The sequence below is a fragment of the Mus caroli genome, chromosome 13, assembly GCF_900094665.2.
Source record: "Mus caroli chromosome 13, CAROLI_EIJ_v1.1, whole genome shotgun sequence".
NCBI lineage: Eukaryota > Metazoa > Chordata > Mammalia > Rodentia > Muridae > Mus > Mus caroli.
Window position 1 is genome coordinate 53,964,184 of NC_034582.1, and position 24,084 is coordinate 53,988,267.

General features: G+C 46.8%; 1 protein-coding gene across 1 annotated transcript in view; it reads right to left on the reverse strand.

Moving 5' to 3' along the window:
* Positions 1 to 23,745, reverse strand: part of Slc28a3 (solute carrier family 28 member 3) — a 53,587-nt gene extending 29,842 nt beyond the window's left edge. Inside the window, exons 1-2 of the mRNA XM_021180813.1 lie at positions 23,573 to 23,745; positions 1,088 to 1,177 (exon numbers count right to left, since the gene is read on the reverse strand). Of these exons, the coding sequence (XP_021036472.1) occupies positions 1,088 to 1,177; positions 23,573 to 23,683 (201 nt within the window). The 5' untranslated portion in view covers positions 23,684 to 23,745. The remainder of the gene's footprint in view (positions 1 to 1,087; positions 1,178 to 23,572) is intronic.
* Between the last annotated feature and the right edge of the window lie 339 nt (positions 23,746 to 24,084).

The window sequence follows — 24,084 nt, forward strand, 5'->3', positions numbered from 1 at the left end:
CTTGAGTCCTGTTTATGACCTTGTTGTTTGCTTCTTTCTAGCTCTGAAAAATATTGCCCTATCTGGTCTGATTGTGGATTTTTCAATTTTACGGGTGCGTATCTCAGATGCTTCCAGCATTTTCTGATTATGAATAAAAGCCACTGTAGGCACGGTTTTCATGTGGACTAGTTTGGTTGCCAGAGGACACCCGTTGCACAAACACTGCACAATATATCAAATAAGATAAACAGTAAAGTAAGATGAACAGTGTGATCCAATATGGATAGCACGAGACTGTGTCTGCATAAACACGGGCCATGCTCCAAGGTACAGTGATTTTCTCCTACTTCACCCCAACTTTCATCTTCCGTTTTTTTGCTGCAGTAATTTTCCTAGTTTTAGGTACTCTTTAGAACTGCTTTTCAAAAGGGTGATCCACATGAGCAATTACTTGCTTTGTTTTTTCCAGCAGTGGAAGGAATTCTGCCTAAATCTAAAATACAAATGAAGCAGCATGGAGCTCCTTGCCAGACATGGTGGTCCACGCCTGTAATCCTACCACTTGGGATGCTGAAGTCAGGGAATCAGGAGTTCAAGGCCATCCTCTGCCGCATATTGAATATGAAGTGAACTTGGGTCACGTGAGACCCTGTCCCTTCCAAACAAACAATTTAAAAAAAACAATAAAATAAAGACAAAACTCCCCACCACCACTATCAAAAGCCCCCAAGACCTGTGCAAGCTAAGGATTTAGGTTCCATGGAACCAAGGGAGAGGCACCTCTCTTGCCTCCCTCCTTAGCATACCAGTGCTTTTCATCTTTCACAGGAAGTCCCACACCAGGCTAGACCTGACTCGTGCCTCTGCCTCTTAGTAACTGGGGCTACAAAGCTGAGGGTCCATGCTTGCCTAAGATGAGGCTTCTTGCCTTGAGATGGCTTCCCTTTTGGGGGAAGTCTGAGGCTGGTCTGCAAAAGCGAAGTCTCATCGTTAGGGTGCGTGTGTTTTCTGTCTGGCTCTGCCCTAAACACACTAAGCACACTCACAGGCAGTGCAGTTTTCTCCATGGTAACAGGTCCTTGATCATCCTCCACACCTGCCCTACCTGTTTGGCGCGTCCTTGTTCCCCGCTTTGCACAACCCTGCTCCTGACTGTGCTGTTTCCTGGAGGGCTCTGCCCTTCAAGGTCTTCATCCTAGGAAGCAAGCAGAGTGAAAAACACTGACTCTGTGTCAGAGCCCAACACAAGGGTCCTTCCGCAAAGACTCCCGGAAGAGCCTTGAAGAGTGGCAGAAGCCGAGACTCCGTGTTTAGATGAGGCACCCGGTTCAAGGAAGTGCCAGGGAATCGTGGGCCCAAGGAAAAAGGATGACCTTGCTTTGTTTTGCGCTGATGGGAACGATCAATGTGCTGCACGTTGAGGAAGGACTGCAGCTTCCCACCTTAGGCCCTGATGCACGGCCTTTACCAGGTTGGGGTCCTAATGTTTCATCTGGGCAGGTCAGTCACCCCTCAGGAAGGCAGATCGATCTTTAAGCCATGCTCAATCGATAGAAGAAATAATTATCTTTTTAATGAGATAGCATACTTGTCAATCCCAGAATTCCTGGCCCTAGCACGGGCGCATACAGAGCCCCAGCATCACGCCGCTGCTTCCTAAGTCTGATTAAATTTGAGAAGCAAAACCTTGCTTTTTCTTTCCCTCTTTTTTGTGCTTCTGCCCATGATTTCCCTAACACTTCCCGCTTGCTTCTTTCTCAGAAGTTCCCTTCTGGCAGAGTGGCTGCTTGCCCACATGCTGCTCCTGCGAAGTTGTCATGGCTGCATCTCTCTCCTCCAGTAGACTGAGATTTACAGTTGGCTCTCCTGGGGTTTTAATCTTAAACTCTAATAAAATCATCCTTATGGGTCTGTTCTTAAATCAATCTCTCTCTCTCTCTCTCTCTCTCTCTCTCTCTCTCTCTCCCTCTTTCCTTTCTTTCTCTCCTTTTCTGTCTTCCTCCTCCTTTTTCCTGCCCCTGCCTCCTCCTCCTCTGTTATTTTGAAGCCTGGACTCACTATGTGGCCCTGGCTGGTCTTGAACTAACAGAGATCTGACAGCCTCTGTCTCCTGATTCCTGATTCCTGAGTCCTGAGTCCTGGATTGAGCACTGCCACTCCCATCTTTAAATTCTTGCAAGGAGATTAAAACCGCAATCTCCCTGTACCATGTGGCACCTCTGATGGGTCTCCCCAGAATTCCTGGTAGTGGTACAGGAGGAAATGTATGTTTATACAGAGAACGAAAAAGAGGGCAGAGACGTGTAGCCCTGGGAACTCTACTTCTCTCCTGTGGTCATGAATTCTTACACTTTCCTTAACGCTAAATTGAAAACAACAGGACCCGGGAGGCTGAATTACATGAGTGAATAATCCAGGGTCTCTAATTACACACGCGAGCCTCGGCAGGTCGTACCACCCCGAACTTCAGGCGTCTATTCACACAGCAGTGTGCTCTTTCTGGCTCTCTGCAGAACCCTGGGGTTTTCTCACTGGTGGAGCAAGCTTCATTTTCTCTCTCTTTTGTAGGCTGCAGCCTTCTGATGCCCCCTGCTGGCAGCAGCTGAGACCTTTGCTGAAGGAATTGAGGGTTTTAAGTCAATGAACACGGAGAGTGTATTTGGGGGTGGAGTGCTCCCTGTTTTGCACGCGCACAGAGGAACCCTGGGTGTGTTTCCCCCGTGTTCTCGATTGCTCTGTCCAGTGGACTCACAGCTTGGTCGTTGTATTTCCAGGAAGAAAATCAGCGAGGATTTGAAACAGAAAAAGGAGTTATTGTGGGTGTAGGTGGGTGGGTGGTAAACAGCCAGCTTTTCTCTTTCTCTGTAAATTGGAACTGTGGGTCTGTAAAAGAAGCTAATAACCACCTATTAGCCAACATTTCGTTCTACTTATTAAGCAGATTACTGACACCTCTGTACCTAACACCTATAAGAATGCCTGTCCTCAGGGCAAAACCTCGAAGTATGCCGGCTGAGTGGGGGAGTCGTGGGAACCATGTGTATGTTTCTAAGCAATGAAGCAGGGGCCTAAACCACTCATATGCATAAAATGAATACAACTTTAAAAGATGTTAAAATATATTTCTGATAGAGTGTATATACACTATTAACAGTTAAAAATAAAACACTGAGGTTGGGAAAGTTAATACATTGTGGGAATCCTCTCTTCTTGGTCCCTGGGAGTGTAGTGAGCTGTGCTTTTCTCAAGCTCATGCTAGCTGGGCATGGTGGCGCACGCCTTTAATGTCAGCACTTGGGAGGCAGAGGCAGATGGATTTCTGAGTTCGAGACCAGCCTGGTCTAAAGAGTGAGTTCCAGGACAACCAGGGCTGCAGAGAAACCCTGTTTCCAAAAAACAAACCAAAAAAGCTTATGCCGAAGTCTTCCCTTCCCATCCCCTGCTTAATGAATCTATAAATTAAGAAATAGTTATTTAAGAAGTTTTCCAGGTGTGTTGCCTTACATGTTTAATCCCAGCCGGGAGGCAGAGACAGGTGGGTCTCTGAGTTCAAGGCCAAGCCTAGTCTATAAAGTAAGTTCCAGGACAGCCAGAGCTACATAGCTAAATCCTATCTCAAAAATCTATTTGTTTATTATTTTATGAGTGCTACACACACACACACACACACACACACACACACACACACACACCCGTAGTTCCCATGGAGGCCAGAAGAGGGCACCAGATCCATGGAACTGGAGGTGCTCAGAACCCAATGGTTCCTCTGTGGGAGCGCTCTTAACCTCTGAGCCATCTCTTTAGCCCCTTAAGTAACAATTATAAGTGGACAAATTCGTGAGCATAGGAGCCCCTTCACCTTAGTTGCACATTGAGAAGTCTTGGGTTTGCCTCTGGAGCTGTCCATACTATAGTATGTAAGACTAGGGGAAGAGACCTAGGCGTCCAGGAGTGGAGGCTCCAGCCCTGTGCTGAGTAACATTGTTATCATTTAGATTCTTAAACAGGAAGCAGGTTTGGACGGTCTGCTTAGCTATTTCACGGTTTCTCTAACAGGGTTGCTTTTTCCCACTGGGATTCATAAGTCCTGGTTATATTTACATGAACGTCATGGCTTCCTACACCAGCGTGTTGCTGTGCAGCGTCCACTTTGGGGTTCCACTCCACCCGAGCTGTTGGGACAGCAGCTGAGGTGACCCTGCCTCCCCAGCTCCACTAGGCAGCTAGCCTGGCCTTAGTAGACTGCGCCCTCACCAGCAGCTTTGGGCTCCAGCTTTCATGTACAAAATGTATAAAGATGAAGATCTCAGGGAAGCTCCTATCTTTGGTCAGAAGAATGGGATCTGGGAGCCAAAGGGATGGCTCAGTGCTTAAGAACACTGGCTGTTCTCGCAGAGAACTGGGTTCAGCTCCCAACGTACTCATCTGCCCTAAAGATGAGAATATCATATACTAACTGTGGTCCTCAAAAAAGCGAATCCAACCGCCTCACTAGTCACCTTGCTGGAACACTCCGACGATGTATTTGAAGCGTGTGCTGCTTTACCATTGTTTGCTTTGCTACTCTAAAAACTTCACGAAACTGTTTGGGGTTAACCTAAATCTCTCTTCCTAGGCGGTGGCCACTCAGGCTTGGCTCCAGAATAAATGTCCTCTTCCCTTTTGAGAGCTGGTTTGCTTGTCTGTGTTTGTCTCTCCCTTCCATCCGTCTGAGCTATTCCAAACGCCACTGCCACGGGAAACGAATACAAACAAGTGCTGGAGAATGTGGTAACTGCAAGAAAACAAAGGAACCTAACCAAGCCCTCTTGGGATGCCAGCTTGGCAGCTGGCACTACCTAGGAGACGAGCTTCCAGGCACAGCGGTGAAGGTGATGTTGGTCAGGTTAGCTGAGGTGGGAAGACCCACAGTAAGAGAGAGCAACAAGGCTCCCTGAACAGCAGGAGAGGAAGAAGCAAGACTCTGACCAGCATTCAGGTTCCTGATTGTGGGTGCCATGTGATCACGTGACCATGTGCTTCGAGCCCTTGCTGCCTTGATGTCTCTCCCACTGGGAGTTCCAGGGTTAAGTCCTTTCTTCCCTAAACTGCCGAATTTTTGTTTGTTTGTTTGTTTACGATTTTATTTTATGCCAGGCAGTAGTGGCGCACGCCTTTAATTCCAGCACTTGGGAGGCAGAGGCAGGTGGATTTCTGAGTTCGAGGCCAGCCTGGTGTATAGAGTGAGTTCCAGGACAGCCAGGGCTATACAGAGAAACCCTGTCTCGAAAAACAAAAAACAAAAACAAAAACAAAAAAAATTATTTTATGTGTGTGAATATACTTTAGTTGTTTTCAGACACACCAGAAGAAGGCATCAGATCCCATTACAGGCGTCTATGAGCTACCATGTGATTGCTGGGAATTGAACTCAGGACCTCTGGAAGAGCAGGCACTGCTCTTAACCACTGAGCCGTCTCTCCAGCCCCTGTTTGTTTTTGTTTTGTTTTGTTTTATTTTGTTTTGTTTGAGACGGGGGTCTCTGTGTACCTCTGACTGCTCTAGAACTGAACGTGTAGAGCAGACTGGCCTTGAACTCAGCCTCCACCTCCTGGTTGGGATTAAAGGCGTTGCCACCAACAGGCCTAAACGCTTTTGCCAGTGTATTCTATCATAGTGACAGGAATTAGTGTAAAAGATATTTTGGGACTCTAGGGGAAAAAAAAAAAGACCGCAAACAACCCACTTGTTGAACTGAGGCGTGCTGTTGCTTTTCTGGTGTCTACAGAGTAATCAGTCACTCTTGTGAACCCAAAAGGAACTCCTGACTGACCGACTAGGGCAAGGTTAGTCGTGATGGTCATGGGCATGCACACGTATGGGCGGTAGTGAGGTTTCCAGCAAGTGGAAGCGGTTAGCGGCAAAGGCCAGACTCTGATTAGGGCCCTGTAAGCCTTTGACTTTTCTCTTGACCTATGAGGAACGGCAATCTCTCCACACATTCTCCCACAGGAAGAGACTCAACCACCACTAATGTGACTTCTAAGAGCTGAGAGAGCAGAAGAGGCTGACTCCTGAACTCTTCAGAGCAGTTAGAGCTAACTTAACTCCAGTAAACTCTTTCACTGCCCCCTAGAGGTGGAGAGAAAGCTTCGCCGCCCAGAGCCTTGGGGGAAGGCAGACAAGTCCCCTTGGCCAGAGGAGGAGCCTGGCTTAAGTAACTGCGGGTCAGCAAATACTCCTACCCTTTCCTGCTTTTTGCAATGTCCACGCCTCTGACTGGGCCGGAACCTCTCCCTGTTACCTCATTCTTCCTCAGAAGGCCCACTCATCTCTGGAGAAACTGAAGCCAATTACGGAGGGAAATCAGTCCTCGCTGATTATCCTGGTATCAAGTGTCTTGCCTTGTTCTTTCTGGGAAGAAATATCCAAAGTGCTGAATCCAGCCTCTCCTCTGACTGCTTCTTAGATGTTGTCTGGATGAGGCTGGAGGCTAAAGTCGTATGGATGCAGAATCCCCCATCCACTCACTGCGTAGACCACTAAGTTGTCTTTCTTTCCCTCTTTCCTTCTTTCTTTCCTCCTTCCTTCCTCTCTCTTTTTCTTTCTTTCTTTCTTTCTTTCTTTCTTTCTTTCTTTCTTTCTTTCTTTCTTTCTTTCTTTCTTTCTTNTTTCTTTCTTTCTTTCTTTCTTTCTTTCTTTCTTTCTTTCTTCCTTCCTTCCTTCCTTCCTTCCTTCCTTCCTTCCTTCCTTCCTTTCTCTCTCTCTTTCTTTCCCTTTCTCCCTCTCTCTCTCTCTCTCCCTCCCTCCCTTCCTTTCTTTTAATATAGGACAATTATAAAAGACAATAACCAAGATAACAGTAGAATAGGGTAGGTGTAAATTAAGAGGCATTCCACTTCAACAAGGAAAAGCAAAACATAACTAGCTGATCACTGTTGTTATTTTAAAATTGGCAAATGTGTATTGGTCACATTGGTTAGGGAGCAACAAGAGGTTTTTTGTTTGTTTGTTTTGAGACAGGGTTTCTCTGTGTAGCCCTGGCTGTCCTGGAACTCACTCTGTAGACCAGGCTGGCCTCGAACTCAGAAATCCCCCTGCCTCTGCCTCCTGGGTGCTGGGATTAAAGGCGTGTGCCACCACGCCCAGTGCAACAAGAGTTTTTAACTTTCAGAAATAAAAGATCTGTACCGATGGCTTTGCTGCTGCTGTCTGTGACACCCAGACTATAATTTCAAACCCAAATAAATCTTCACACAGAAACTCACGCATGAGTGCTATATTAATATCCTAAGCAATATAGAATTATGCACGAGATACCACTTTGGACAAAGAGGAGACACACAAGGAGAATGTATTTTGTTCAGTTATGTCTAAAACACACACAAATGTCATACCTCTGCTTGTTGATGGATACAGGAAGCCCTCTTTCCAATTACCTTAAAACTTGCTGTCGCTATTGTCATATAATGCATTGAATAACATCCATTAGCAAATGATTTGCAACTTTTACTGAGTGTTAAGGATATATTTAATTCTCTTTCATTTGTGTATAAATGAGTCATTTCAAACTTAAGGACACATACAGCAAGCCTTGAGGATTTTATCTACAGGTTCATATACTCATGTTAGCCTGCTGCTTCCGCTTCAAGAATTAAAATAAGTGCTAGGAATAGCTCAGCAGTTAAGAGCAGTTAAGCGATCATGCAGAGGACCTAAGCCAGGCCCCAAGACCCACATGATGGCTCATGGATGTCTGTAACATGGGTTCCAGCCCTTTTCTAGATTCCTCAGCTACTACATGCAACTGGTACACATACATGCAGGCAAAAAAACACTCATGCACTCGAAATAAAAATAGATTTTAAAAACTTAAAAAAATATTTTCAGAGAGGAATATGAGATTAGTTTGTAAATAACCATCTTATATTTTAAATCTGGCATGTTGTTAGAACATACTGAGATAAGGTAAGGACTATATTTTTTCCAAGTTAATATGTTGAGAACATAGAACCATAATTCTACAATAAACCAGTTTTTTTTTTAAAAAGCAAACAAGTGAGCTTTTTGGTTCACATGTACATTTATAAACAGGAAAATTTATAATAGAAAATTCACACATTAATACAACTTAATTGCTGGGCATGGTGGCACATGCCTTTAATGCCAGGATTCAGGAAGCAAAAACAGGTAGAGGCCAGCTTAGTCTATATAGTGAGTTCCAGGACAGTCAGAGCTGCATAAATCAACCAACCAACCAACCAACCAACCAACCCAAACCACAAAAAACAAACCAAGCAACCAACCAAAAACCAAAACCAAACAACACCAAATCTTAGGTATGAGTCACGGCAGAGAGGGTCAGCGGTTCAGAGTGCTGCTGCTCTTGCAGATGACCCAACTCCCATTCCAAGCAATCACACAGTGGCTCACAACCACCAGTAACTCAAGCTCTACGGGGCCTGATGTCCTCTTCTGGCCTCTGTGGGCACCTGCACTCATGTGGCATAGGCTCACACAAACACACATAATACATAGGGATAAAAATTTAAAACATAGCTAGTCCTGCTGGTGGCACACATTTTTAATCCAAGTTCTTAGGAGGCAGAAACAGGTGCCTTCTTAGGCCATTCAGATCTATATAATGAGTTTCAGGTCAGTCAGGGCTATATGGTGAGACCTGGTCTTGAAAAATTTTTAAAAATTAATAAATAAAAGAACCAAGATTCACCTTAGCAGGTGTTGTAGTAAGAGTTACTATTGCTGTGCTGAAACACCATGACCGAAAATAACCTAGGGAGGAAAGGGTAATTTGGCTCACACTTCCACATCAGGGGAAGAATTCAAGCAGGGCAGGAAGCTGAGGTCAGCGGCTGACACAGAGGCCACGGAGGGGTGCTGCTCGCTAGTTTGCTCAACCTGCTTTCTTATGGAACCCAGAACCACCAGCCCAGGTGTGACTCCACTCACAATAGGCTTGGCTTAGACCCATCAATCACTAACTAAGAAAATGTCCTACGGCTCAGTCTTATGGAGGCAGTTTCTCAACCGAGGCTCCCTCCTCTTGGATGACTCTTGTTTGTGTCAAGTTGACATAGACTAGCCAGCACAGCAGGGTTGCCAAGAAAAGTGGCATTGTGTGGCAAAGTGTTGCCACTGAACACCTTACCTTGTAGATTCATTGTTATTCTATAAAGTCTAATGTTACAGAAAGAAACAAAAGCATTAGTCTGTTTCTTACATAGTGTGCTCATGACAACAGTCCCCTGCCTCCTCTTCTCAAGTGCTGAGACAACAGTAGGCATTGCCGTGCCTGGCTCTCCCATTCTTTTAAGGTTGGTTGACTTTTGCGTCCATAATTTGTGTTGGATCAAACATGATCATTTCTGCCTGATTCTAATTTCCAGTATGATTTAGCCTGCCTTGTTTGATGTAAAGGAAGATATTCCCCTGAGAACTTCTAAGATGCATTCTGAAATGAGAGGACTAGAGAAGACTATAAACACCAAGCCCCTGATTCTGAGAGCAAGTGTGTGGCCAGGCCTTTTTCCCGATAGGCAGGCCACAGTGTGATTCTCCACGTGTAACTGCTGAACTTCTTTTCCGTGGTCTGAACATGTGCCCCAGGTTTGTTGTAGTCTGAATGTGTGCCTCAGAGTTCGTGTGCTGGAAACTTACTCCTCAGTGAAAAGAGTTGAGAGCTGGGACCTTTGGGAGATAATCAGGGCTCCAGTGATAAATGGATTATGTACTTATTTATTGCCAGAGTGGGTTCTTTACTGAGACAGTGGCTTGGTAATTATTATCATTTGCTCTCTGTCACTGTGATAAAACACTGATGAAAGCAACCTGGGGAGGAGAGGGTTTACTTGGCTTATCCGTCCTGAGGGCAGTCCATCATGGAGGAGGCGGAAGCTGAATCTCACTGCAAGAACTGATGCAGAGACCACAGAAGATCAATGCTTGCTTGTGGTGGCTTGCTCAGCCTACTTAGTCCACCTGCCCAGGGATAGTGCTCACTACAGTGCACTGGGCCCTCTGACATCAGTCATTAGTGAAGGGAAATGCCCCACAGGCTTGCCTGCAGGGCAGTCTAACTCCTCAGTGAAGAGTGTCTCTTACCAGCTGACTCTCATTGATGTCAAGTGGACACAACCTCAACAAGCGCAATCGTAACTCTGAGGGGCGCTCTCTTGCTCTCTCCCCTACCCCTGTCACAGAAGCCCGGGACGAATTTCCCACCTCCAGAACTGTGAGGAATTTCTTTCCCCTTTAGCCCGCTCCCTGTTACTTTATTATTTTAATCCGATCTCGGTTGTTTTAGTATAGCAGGAAATGGGCTTACAGTCTTCCTCCTGTGCACCTTCAATATTTGCGCTGTTATAAATTCTTCTTATCCTGGGGCCAAGAATTCACAGGTAGGCACCTTTCCTCGCCGAAGAAGCCAGCCGTTTCTTTGCGCTGCTTCCTTGTCTTAGATTTACTCCCTACACGCCTGAGTTTCAATGTTTCCTGTGTCCCTAAATCCAGCTTTTGTCACACAAGGCTGGAGTCCTTTTTAAAACGTCCTTGCCCTGTTCCCCTGTCCACCCTAGGGCTATCACAGTTCAAGTATTTCCTCCTGGATTCAGACTGCCATCTTCCTCTTGCTGTGCTGAAGGACTGTTCTCCTCAGCCCTGAATGTTCCAGAAGTATCCTGAATTCCCTCCTAAGCATCCCCATTCATCCCTCCAACGACCAATAACTGTACAACGGTGGGAGAGGCACCTGTGGATGGGTGAAGGAATGGCGTATAAGGTTCCTGTGGCTGGGGAGTTCTGGCACCATAAATTAGATAGCTGATTGTTTAACTATTGTTTCAATGACAGCTATCAAGACACTCAAGGTGCCCGTACACATCTTCCTCCCCCCTTTCCTCATGGTGCTGGGATCAAACCCAGGGCATTGTACTTGTGACACAAGTGCCCTGCCAGTGAGCTATACCCCCAACTTCAAGATGCCATGTCATAGGCTACTTTGAATGAACTTGGCTGTACCTATAATTTCAAAAATATAACTTGTTTATTATGTGAAATAGGCACCAGCAAATCATCAGATGTCGGGAGAGCGAAAGTAAAGGGGTAAGTACTTCTGAGCAGCTTACGGTGGGTTTTCTTGTTTGCAATTGCCCTTTTGGTTTGCCACACTCAGTCATGGTGAGAAGTCTTTTCCCTTTTAAGCTTTCTTTTCTCTCTCTCTCTCTCTCTCTTTCGAAACAGAGTCTTATACTATAGCCCACGGTTTTGACGTTCAGTAGAGAAGGTATCTTAAAGAGAGACACGTTGGCTATCAAACTATCCAACAGAATGTAAAATATTCCAGGAATCTCATGCTGGGGACAGGGAAGCCCCCACGCTAGCCAGAGCGGGAAGAGATTTCACACAGTTTTGATAGCAGATCTTCAGGCTTGACTAGAGCAGACACAGGGAAGGTCAAGGGTGAGTTATGGGCGGGACCACATCTTGGCCAGCAGTGCTTAATTACACAACCCTCACCCTTTGCTCCTACACCTCAAATGGATGGCCTTGAAGTTGACGGGTTCCTTCCTCTCTCCAATAAGTCTCCTTTCTCTGCTTATCACCATTATCTTTCACTAGGGCACTGGGGACAGGTGGCTTAATCTAACTTGTTGGGCCTGGCAGAGTCCAGGCTAGACCCAAAAAATCTCCTGTAACAGGATGGGCCACAAACGCACCATTCCCTGATCTCTGCCTCCCAGGTGCTGGGGCTCCAGGTATGCGTTGCCTGCACAATGCCTTAGTGAGTTGCCCCAGTGAGAGACGGGAATAAGACATTGTGGGTGGGGGCTGGAGAGATGGCTCAGTGGTTAAGAGCACTGACTGTTCTTCCAAAGGTCCTGAGTTCAAATCCTGAGCAACCACATGGTGGATCACAACCATCTGTAATGAGATCTGACGCCCTCTTCTGGGGTGTCTGAAGACAGCAACAGTGCACCTTCATATAATAAGTAAATAAATCTTAAAAAAAAAAAAAAAAACCAAAAAGATATTGTGGGTAAAGTGCGGGTAGGTACAGGTGGTGCCAAGGGACAGTGGCAGTCATCACTGATGCTCTGAGCCTGTAACTTCCTCTTGGAACAGGCCATAAACCATGCAAATTAAGGTTGCTTCGTGGTGATTAACATACAATTATAATAATTTGGTTTGAGGCCAGATTTGTCTATGTAGTCAGTTCAAGACCAGCTAGGGCTACGTAGCGAGAGTTTGTTTTTTTTTTTGTCTCTGTTTCTCTGTCTGTCTGTCTGTCTGTCTGTCTCTGTCTCTCTTCTCTCTTCCTATCCTCCTTCCCTCCTCTTTCAAAAACAAATAACAAACACATTTGAGGCCAACTTGCATTGCATGTCCTGTGAAACTGAGCTCAAATTACATCTGTGAGGGGTTTCTAAATTAACTTGGCCATCAAGTCCTTACACATAAAAGGGCTGCTGATTAAATAGATACGGACTAAACAGAAACACATGCAATGCACTTACATACCAGAAAAAATTTTAAGGAAAACATTTGTCTAAATAATAAAGAGGTAGAAAGGAGCATGCCATAGTTTGCTTCAGATGTCAACTTGATACACCTGGGAAAAGGGGGCTTCAACAAAGAAAATGCCCCACAAACACGGCCACAAGCTAATCGGATGGAGGAGGCAAATTTTCAGTCAGGGTTCCCTCTCCCTGGATAGTGCCAGCTACTCAGAAGGCTGGGGCAGAAGGATCGCACATTCAGGCCTGCACGGGCGCCTACCTCACTGAGATCTGGTTTCACATAAAAAGGGAAAGGCTAAGGACAGATCTTATTGGTAGAGAGTTTGTAAGAGCCTGGTCCCAAAGATCAGTATTGCGGGGAGTCACGTGGGAGGGGGGCTGGGACAGCGTCTTTCCTGGCCTCACAACTGCGGACCCCAGTGTTTGATACAAGAGGGGCGTGACTTCATACTCAGACTTTTGACCTGCTTTCTTCTGAACCCAAACAGCACGTACCAAGTGGTGTGAGATCACTGCTGAGGTCCGCGCTTTCCACTCACTGCCTAGGAGCACCGTGGCAAGGGGCGGGGCCTCCATTGCTTTGGGGCTTTTGGTTCTTTATAGGACTATGATGCAGGGCATTCATTGACCTTTTTTAAAAAAAAAACTTTAAAAATTACTTTTTAAAAAATTAATTTTATGTTACGTATGAGTACTTTGCCTGCAGATATGTTTGTGCACCGTGTGTGTGCCTGGTGTCTGCAGAGGTCAGAGGAGGGCATCAGAGACCCCGGAAGTGGACCGATGCATGTGAGCTACCACGTGGGTGCTGACAACTGAACACATATTTCCTGCAAGAGCCGCAAGTGCAAGCCGGGCGTGGTGGCGCACGCCTTTAATCCCAGCACTCGGGAGGCAGAAGCAGGCGGATTTCTGAGTTCGAGGCCAGCCTGGTCTACAAAGTGAGTTCCAGGACAGCCAGAGCTACACAGAGAAACCCTGTCTCGAAAAACCACCAAAAAAAAGAGCCGCAAGTGCTCTTAAGCACCGAGCCATCTTTCCAGCCCTCACCTATTTTTTTAAAAGAGTTTATTTTTATTTTTAATTGCGTTTGTATGTGGGTCTGCTTGTGTGGATGTGCATATCAGTGTGGGTGCCATCAGAGGCCAGCGGCATTGGGAGTTAGTGTGACCCTGGTCCTCTTTTTCTGGTGGTTCCTGCTCTTAATGGCTGAGAGTTCATTTGGATGAGAATCAAGTAGAGAAGTTAGGAAACTGCCTGAGTGGTGTGTACGTGTGTGTGTGTGTGTGTTGAGGTGTGTGTATTTGTGTACATGTGTATGTGTGTGTGAATGCTTATGTGTCTGTGTACATCTGTGTATATGTGTCTTGTCATATACACTGTGTGTGTATCTCTGTGTGTGTGTGTGTGTGTATATGTGTGTGCATTCAAGTGTGCCCTCGCATGTGTGTGTAGGGTACAGAGCCACATATCCTGACTCAAGTCTGCCTGTGTAACCTCTGCTTTTCCTGCCTTACCTAGAGTGTAGCTTTTCTCTTTCCCATCTGCGGTACCTCCTGTTTATCACTGTCTTCCCATTGGCAAGAGGCCACTTGTCATATCAGCCAAGGTCTCTGCCACACTGAGTACAGTCAGTACCTGGGGCACTGAACGCAGGCTTCCCTGCCCCCTGGGCTGCCCTGGCTTTGGTCTCCCAGATCTGTCTTCCTCCTCTCTGACATGAGGGCCTGTGCTTTGCTGGGGAATGGCCCAGGAAATGGATGGCCCCATGGGCCAAGAGGAAGTGGCACATTTGGCGGCTCCCGTTCTTCCCTCTGGACCTGTTACAGTTCACCAAGCACCCCCTCCGTTGTCTCCTTTGCTTTACCTGCACAGGCCAGGGACTTGGTGAGTTTTTCCTTTCAAAGCTTCCTGGCCTTACTAACAAGGCCAGGGCTCCCTAACTTGCTCTTCTCAAGTGTTCCTGACACAATCAGATCTGATGGTAACTCTCAATTCGGGTTACTTTAATTAGAAATGTTTAAGCTGGGTGTGGTGGTGCAAGCCTGTAAGTCTGGCAGAGGGTGGGGGTGGGGAGCATCTGGGAAAGAGAGGCAGATCTCCAAGTTCAAGGCCAGCCTGGTCTACAGAGCTAGTTCTAGGAAAGCCAGGCCACACAGAGAAAACTTTGAAGTGTTGTGAAGTTCACAAAACTCTAAAATGACAAAGCTGAAAGGAGGGGGGGACACTGAAGGAAGTTGAGGGGCTACTGGGTCACAACTTCACTTTGCTAGTCTCTCAAAGGTGGGGAGGTAAGGCTAACATGTCACAGATTTGCCCATCTTGGTCCTTTTCGGGGCTGTGGCTGACACTCTCTTGTGGCATAAAGAGCTTACCTCACATTAGCAAGCTGCTTTCTGACCTTACTTCCTGGAGAATTTATACCATTACTTTAGATCTAACTATCCCCGGGCTTGCTAGTCTATTCTAGAATGTTCTTGAGTGCACAGAATACAGAAACCCAATTTTAATTATTTCACTGATTTTAGAATTGTGGGGCCAGGATCTTGTCGTGAGCAGGTTGCCCTGAGATATGTCTGCAGACATGGGTTATATTGCTGTCAATCTGCCTTTTTGTCCTCCTCCAGTTTCTTGCTCCTCCTACCTTCCCATTCCAGCACTGATTCTTCCTCATAAAACACAACATAGAAATTAGCTCGGGCAGTAACGTCCTGAGCTCAGTGTTTTCCTTCTGTCTAGCCTGGGATAGTTGCTCAGTACAGTTTGTGGATTGAATAAAAGATTAAAGTGGGGCTGGTGAGATGGCTCAGCAGGTAAGAGAACACTGACTGTTTTTCCAAAGGTCCTGAGTTCAGTTTCCCAGCAACCACATGGTGGCTCACAACCACCGTAATGAGATCTGATGCCCTCTTCTGGTGTGTCTGAAAACAGCTACAGTGTACTTACATATAATAAATAAATAAATCTTTAAAAAAGAAAGAATTAAAGTGTATATAAAATGTTCACTTGGCACAGGTGGAAAGTGACTCCCTGATTTCCCAGGCATGGTGAGGGCCCCTTCTATGCCAGGAACAGATTTTGCAACACTGAGTGGTACTAATTTGTCATTGTTGATGACAGTCAAACAGTGGCCTTCTGTTTTTGGCTCCCAGTCTAATGGCTGGCACAGTGTCAGGGCTCAATAACTTCTGCTGAATTTGTAGGTCACACTTTAAACAGTTTTGGCTCTCAGAAGCAAAGTAAAACAAAAACACAGGTGTGTGGGCTGGAGAGTGGCTCTGTGAGAGCAAGAACAGTTGCTGTAGAGGCCTGGACTTCCCTTCCTAGCATCCATGGGCTGGGCCAGCCTGCCTCCATCTTAAAGGGAAAACCAACTTTGTTATAAGGTCAGAATACGTTCTTTTCTGTTTGCTGCACAATTCAGGTTGAAGGTGCTTTAACTGTGTCTGGAATTTGACATGGTCCCTGCCTTGTGGAATTTGATTCACACCTTGGATGTAGTCTACTCTGATAAGGGTTTCTGCCAGGGAATCCCAAGATATCTTGAGACATTCTGACAAGATGATCTGTCTGCTGTGTGCTTCTGTACAATCTGCTTGCTAAATCCTTGTGTCACCAAATTCCCCAGTTTAGCTGGGCGTGGTGGTGCTTGCCTTTAATCCCAGTACTCGGGAAGCAGAGGGAGGCAGATTTCTGAGTTCAAGGCCAGCCTGGTCTACAAAGTGAGTTCCAGGACAGCCAGGGCTAAACAGAAAAACCTTGTCTTGAAAAACCAAAAAAAAAAAAAAAAAAGAGGCTCCCTCAAATCTTGACTTGGAGAGAGTCAGTTAAGACACAGGACAGTCTTGTGCCCCTCAGCCACAAAGGAAAGGTGCCAGCCAAGCAGCCATGGAGGGTGCTCCCCCAGAAAAGTGCCACTATTTAATATGTTTTTAAGTTTATTAACGGCTCCTGGGAATGAACTGTCCAAAAAGAACTTTGGTCTTGTTTTTAGTTTTTTTTTAATTAATTAATTTATTTATTATATGTAAGTACACTGTAGCTATCTATCTTCAGACACACCAGAAGAGGGTGTCAGATCTCATTTCGGGGTGGTTGTGAGCCACCATGTGGTTACTGGGATTTGAACTCTGGACCTTCGGAAGAGTAGTCGGGTGCTCTTACCCACTGAGCCATCTCACCAGCCCCTCAAAAAGAACTTTGAAAGGTAGGTGTGTGTGTGTGTGTGTGTGTGTGTGTGTGTGTGTGTGTGTGTGTGTGTGGTGGTAATGGGACACTCCTCCCCCTCTTCCCCTCCTTTGTGAACTGAAACCAGGGTTTTAGGAGTGAGCACCAGGCAAATGCTCTTCCCAGTCCACAGACTTCCAAGAGCCTCAGAAATCCTGGGACTATCACACATAGCACATGACCAGGAAGACTGATTACAAAGAAATAATTTAGTCAAGTCACGAAAACTAGTAACAACAGAATGCCCAGGAGGCGGAAATAAGTTCATTGCAGGTTCAAGGCCTGCCAGAGCCACAAAGGAAGCCCCTGTCTCAAAGACAAAAACAAAATAAACAAAACCCTAATGACCCATGAGAAACTAATTTTTAGAAACTGCCAGATTGTATTTTAGAAAGCTCAATTTTAAATAAAAACTTTTGAAACACACAGATGTGATAGCTCATATCAGGGAAAGGAGTGGCAGGTAGAAATGCTCAGAAGGACTCGATGTCAGACTTAGTCGGCAAACACACTACAGTATCTATTTTAAATGTGTTCAGAAAGCTGAAGGAAATCAAGCTTTTAAAAAGCCTGGACTCTCTACTAGAATTCCAACTAGAGAATATTGACAGAGAGGTTCAGCAGGCTGGGGGCATATAGATCAGGTGGTAGAGTTTTCTCAGCAGTCTTCAGCCCTGGCTTCCAGCGCCAACATCTCATAAACTGGGTGTGGCTGCCACACCAGAAATTCCAGCATTGGGCAGGATTCAGGGATGGGGCTGAGACAGGAGGTTCAAAGCCACCCTCAGCTGCATAGCAAACTCAAAGCCAGCTTGGGTTACATGAGATCTTGTCTCAAAAAAGGGAGTAGGGAGAGGGGACTATCTAAAAATCTATGGCTGGCCATGATAACACATGCCTTTAGTCCCAGTATTTAGAGGTGCAGCCAGGTAGGTTTCTGAGTTCAAGGCCAGTTTAATTCACATCATGAGTTTCAGACCCCTCAGAGCTACATAGTGACACCCTGTCTGTTCTGGCTAGATGTATGTTAACTTGGCCAAGCTAGAGCCACTGGAGAGGAAAGGGCCTCAATTGACAAGATTCCTCCAAAAAAAAATAAGGTTTTGGTAAGCCTGTAAGGACATTTTCTTAATTAGTGATTGATGTGAGAGGGCCCAGCCCATTGTGGGTGGGGTCACCCCTGGGTTAGTGGTCCCAGGGTCTATAAGGAAGCAGGCTGAGCAAGGCATGAGAAACAAGCAAGTGAGGAGTACCCTTCCACGGCCTCTACATCAGCTCCTGCCGCCAGGTTCCTGCACAGGTTGAGTTCCTGTCCAGATTTCCTTCTGATGATGAACGGTGATGTGGAAGTGTAAGCCAAATAAACCTTTCCTCCCCAACTTACTTCTGTCCACGATGTTTTATCATCGCAATAGTAACGCTCAGTAAGACACTGTTTTAAAAATAAATTAAAAACAAATACACACGACTTATAAGACAATGGCAAAGTAGTGGCTAGAAGGAAATCCAGAGTTGCTTGCATCACAAGGAGATAGATCTTAAATCATGGGCTGGAGAGATGGCTCAGCAGTTAAAGAGCACTGTCTGCTCTTCCAGAGGACCAGGTTGGACTGCAGTACCCACAGGCAATTACAATTCCAGGGGGTCTGACATTCTCTCCTGGCCTCAGAGCACAGCAGGTATGTGCATGGTACCCAGACATGCATGCATACACATAAAATAAGTCGTAAAACGATCTTTAACCAATGACCTGGCCTTTCACAGAAAGAAACTAGGAAAAGAGCAGCAAACTGAATTGGATGGACGAAGGATGCTTAGGAGGGTGAGGGCTGGAGTCTGCTTTCTAACACGTGCAAGGACCTGGGTGACTCACAAGCAGAGGAATCCAAGAGCGGAATGAAGGCGTGTGAGACAGAAGCTAGTACAACAGAGTACAACAATGCAACCAAACGGTGGCATGTTCAAAAGATCAAAATCGGCAGCTGTCTAATAGTCTGATAAAGAAATATAAATAGGAAGGAAAAAAAGAGGTACCTAACTTAGAAATGCAAGTGCGGGCGATGGCAGGACATAGAAACACTGCCTAGGGAAGTGGTGACCAGTGGAGCCTGCTCTGTATTCTCGGCCTAATTAATCCCTAAGGAGCAGGAGGCTTGCCTCTGAAGGAATCACTTCAGGAGTGTTTGAACCAAGGCCTAAGCCTGAGAGCTCTTCCTGAGGGCGTCATGGCTGTGATTCTGATTTTAGTCCCATGGGTTCTTTCTGCCCAGATGTAAGTTAAAGTAGGCACACACTCGTGCCCACTTTAGCAAACAGCAGACCCTTAAACAAACAAACAAACAAACAAAAAACCTTTCTTTACCCAAATAAGTAAATAGCTGGAGAGGAAGGTGAGAGGGAACAGGTTGACATGTTGTAGAGGCCGGCGTGGTCTACAAATTGAGGTCTAGAAGGACAGCCAGGGCTACAGAGCGAAACCCCTACCTCGGAAAAACAAAGAAACAAGCAAACCAAACCCAAACCAAACAAACAACAAAAACAAGTCACTATCCTGCCCTGCATTTTATGGAAAGGCCTCTCCAGCCAAGCTTGTCCTGAGCTTTGAGAACCCAACCCCCTGAGGAGCCTGCATGTGACCCCTTATGGTGATGCCCTTTCTCCCCAGTCTCTGGGATTCCACCCAACCGTGAACTCATCTATACCTGCCTTTCAGCAGCCCTCATCCCTGACAGGACTTCTGTGACCTCTCCAGTGTGATCTCTGCTGAGCAGGCTTTCTAAACCTGCCTGGCTGGGTCCCCAGCCCATGCACTGAGTCACTCAGCCCGTGCTCTGTGTGCAGACTGGAGGTGAATTACCGGACTCTGGTCCTGCTCCAAGCCTTGCCTAAGTGGGTCCCACCCAACATTTTGTTTGTGTTTTGGCATTGTCTGTGGTGCTGGGCATGGAACTCTGTCCCTTGTGTGGGGCAGGCAAGCCTTCAACCATTGAACCGTAGGGCTGTCCATGTAGCCCAGGCTGGCCTCAAACTCAATGATTCTCCTGCCTCAGCCTCTGAGTGTGGGGACTGTGGACAGGTACAGCCATACCTAGCTCAGCTGACTTCAGAGCAATCATAGGATCTGAGGGTCACCTGTGTAGGACAGAGGACATCTAGCTAGAGTCCCTTTTCTTCTACCATGGATGGAACTCAGTCACCGTCACCAGGCTTGGCAGGAGCCATCTTTTCTGCTAAGCCATCTCTCTAGCCCCTCGACTGCACTTTCTGCTGTTAGGGTTAGATCTTTCAATTCACAAAGGGAGGCTGTCTACACTAGCAACTGGCATTTGTACTTGCTCATCACACCTCACTTGAGTGAGTCCAGAGCCTGGTCTATACTGTGTAGGTCTGTGGAAAGAGGATTTTTGCACCACAACAAAATTGTCTAACAAACAACAACAACAAAACCCCACAACAACATAAAAAACTGGCCAGTATGCTGTGTTGATTGATAATTGTGGAATTGTGTTGGTCCACACTTACTAGACTGGCTGAACTTACAAAGTCATCTGAAAACTGATGAAGCTGGACAGAAAAAACAAGACCTCACACCCTTCCGATGGGTCTAAATTAGCATGAACATGTAGGAAGCCAGTTTGGCATTATTAGTGGACGTTGAAAGTATCTGGACTTGGTGGTGTGCTTGCTCTGCATGCATGAAGTCCTATCATTGACCCCACATCGTTTAATTCAAGCATGGTGACCTCCACACCCCTCATCCCAGCATCTTCAAGTAAATGGAGAGTCCAAAGCTAGCCTGGGCTACAGGAGACCATGCCTCAAAACAAAACAAAACACCAGGGCAGCAACCACAAACAGCACAGCTATGTCTCAATGCCCCAGAGACTCCACTGCTATGCCCAACCTAGAGTAAGCTGTTTCTGGTGTTCCAGGAGGGTGTATGAGTGTGCCCAATTCTACATGAGTTTTAGAAACTCCAAGAAAATCCCCAACCTGATAATACCACATCCATTCACATTAATATGTACGGGACAGAAACCTTATGTTGAAGCAACTTCGGGGAACTGAAGAGTCACCCATAACATCACAGCTAAATCTTAGGACTGCCATGGAGGCTGGCACGAAGACTTCATCTTCATTCTGCCTAATTCTATTCATTTGAAGAAAGGCGAAGGATGCATTTTGTGCTTCTGGCTGTAAGGTTTAAAAGCAGCACAGATGCTGTATGGTATTCATAACTGGAGGTTAAGGATAACCGCAAGCAGGACAGGGTTAACCTGTGATCAGCTCTGTGGGCCAGCGAGGACTGTGGTGTCTTGTCCTTCCCGCTTCTCTGCTTTGTGGCTTCGGTTGATGCTGTGGTTGTCTCCCGTTCCCGATCACACATGACTCTGCTCAGCGTTCTTGGTGGGTCACTCTCTCTGCTTCCTTCTCCCAGTCCTCTCTATCTTCCTCATTCTTTAAGCCTCGCTGGTGTAATTACACTTGATGGAGACACTTGGAATCCCAACCAACTGGCTTCAAGAGGAACTCACTCCTTACCTTGTGACAGCCTTTCTCTTGGATGTCCTTGCTAGACAAGAGGAGTGTCTTCCAAGCTGACATCCTGGATTAGAAAACTCCACTTTCTGTAGCCAAGGTTACTGCACCTCAAGAGCACGTACGTATGTCCTACACACTTCTTTATGGAGTGGGAGATTCACACAGTGGATTTTCTCAACAGCCCTGACATAGGGAGCATTCTGATCCTATCTAACAGAGGAAAACCAGAAGTTCCAAGGGACCGTCTCTTACACCCTGTCCCCACCCTGGAGCAAGTAGCTCATTCCCTATCTCCACACACACTCATCCTTCAACAAGGTCATGAGAAGCACCTGTGATAACCTGGCAATGCAGACGTCCTCTTAAGCACATTAGCTCATATGGACCACATTGTGGGGGATACCACTCTCCTCCTCACCCTGCACGCCCGCCCCACCCCCAGTGCAGGCATGTCACTCTCTCTTATACCCCTAAGCCTCTGGAGCCTACTGCCTCTCTTGCTCCACTGACCCCTCCTCTGCTCAGTAGGCAGCCCCACCTGAAGTCTCACGACACCACGGTACCCTCATGGCTCCCCAGTGGGTTCAGCTCCAACTCCACACTGATTGTCGTTTTCTGTTGTATCTTCCTGTGGATTACTGCCCTGCTCTGTTTTTTGAGGGCAGAAGCTATGGCTGTCTCCTTGAACTGATCCCCCTTCCCTCTTAGTGTGGGCCATCATAGTAAGGGGGGCACCTAATGAGTCTGCCCAATAAATGCGAGTTTACAAAGCTCTGGTAAAACAAGCTTCGGAAAGAGTGGCTCGAACTCTGTTTGCCAGGATGGTGTCTGGGCAGTGGTAGAATGCTGGGCTTGGCTTACCAGCTAAGAACACCGAAACCTGGCTATGTCCTGCTGGGATAGAGCAACAGGGTTTAAATAAATGGAATCCCGACTGCACATTCTGTCTGTGCGGCCAGCTGCTGGTGACAAAGATCTCCTCAGATCCTCTTTCCCCCTAAATCACTTCCACTTTGACTGTTCACTTTGTCTCCTACACCAACCCTGGCTCTCTTCTGAATGGCAGCTCTCAAGTCTGAGGTGCTCCTTCCCTACCTCATGCTTATGAGGGGAATCAGGCTACGCCAGATTCCAAGTAAGCCAGTGTCACATTAGAATGTGTTGAGCTGAAGACATTGAACCAAAAGCAGCCTCCACCCTTCTGGTCTTCCTAATGAAGCCCACAGATTTCCCTTCCATCCTGCACTCAGGGAAGAGGGGTCAGCAGACACGGTTCCGAGACAAGTCTGCACAAATAAACCTGGAGACAATGCCCCCTGACTTCCACTAACTCTCCAAACATTTCTAATCATTTTGCATTAATTTATTGGGACCCTAAAGCCCCAGCCTCTTGTCTTTTCTGCTTGGCTCTCCACACTACACATAAACGGTACTGTGCACACTACACATAAACAGTACTGCATATATGCCCTGGAGTTGACTCGTGTGGACACGCTGCCTCTTTATTTCTGAGACACAGATGCATGTGAAATTTAAAACGCTGGTAGAGATTACACGCTCCCCCACCCCCTTCCCATCAACTTGTCTTTTATCAGTTTAATTTCCTTATACCTATAAACTATGGGTTGGGCACCGTTGTGACTAAAGGCCAGGAGTCGGGGAGGAGACCAGGCTTATGCAGGCACTTTTGCCCGCCACTTGTGTTATTATTTAAAAATTATGTTCTGCCCATTAAGTGCCCAGGAAACCCAAGGGTAACTGAGCCTTCCCTGTCTTTTCAAAGCTCTAGTGTTGCATGTCAAATAAGGAGCAACTCAAATCCAGGTTCCTGGCAGGCGGGGTATTACAGCTCAGGGACCGGCCTCCCTCACGGGCCACCTGTGGCACCCAGCCCCGATACTGGGTGTATTAATCACTAGGCAGTGTGGCTGAGGACATGCTTTGCATAAGTAGGCCATCCTGGCTCCATTCCACCTGGGCTGAGGTGCCTGTTCTCCCCTGCCTAGGTCTCGGAGAAGGAACCTGAGCATAAATCCTGAAACTTGTGAGTCCAGGGGCAAGAAAGGGAGAGGAAGGCAGCTTGTTTCTGGAGTGAGGAGGGCAGTCCAGATCAAGACTAGACTTTGAAAGAGACTTTTCAGGTTTACCAACCCAGACGAGTCCAAGTTGGAAAAAAAAAAGGGCTTAAAGCGTACCCATAAAAGAATTAACATTCTTGCTGCACCGCAGGGAGCCCACGGCTCTGCTAGGCTCTCGTTACTACTCTCATAACAGCGGGTTATTTGGTCCCCTTTAGCCCTGCTCACCTGAAAGGCTTCATTGCTCCGGCCCAGGTCGCTGGGGGCTGTTGGCCTCAGCTCCAGGCTCATCTTGCTCTCACTGGGCTCCGAATTCTTTCCCGGGTCTGCCCTGGACATCCTCTGCCCAGAGACAGAGAGAGAGAGCACCACCTCTGCTATGTCAGAGGGCCACCTGCTGCTACCTCAGTTAGGAAACCTTTCCAATAACCTTTTAAATGACTTGGGCTGGAACCTGGTTGAGGTGGAGCAGGAGGGGCGGGCAGAAGGGCGGGGTGAGGCCTCTTTTTGAGCACGCCCACCCCCTTCCTCTTTCCAGGGATGCTCAGCATAGATTTCTCATCACAAACGGGAACCCGCCGTTTTCTCTGTAGTCCTTTGCAAAATCGCCTACTTCCTGTGGACGGCGTCGGGGGCTAGGCAGGTGTTGCTGCATCTACGCCAGGCATGTGGAAGATACAGTATGCATGACTTCGTATTCCGCCTGGGGAAACTTGAGATACGGGGAAAGACAATAAAAG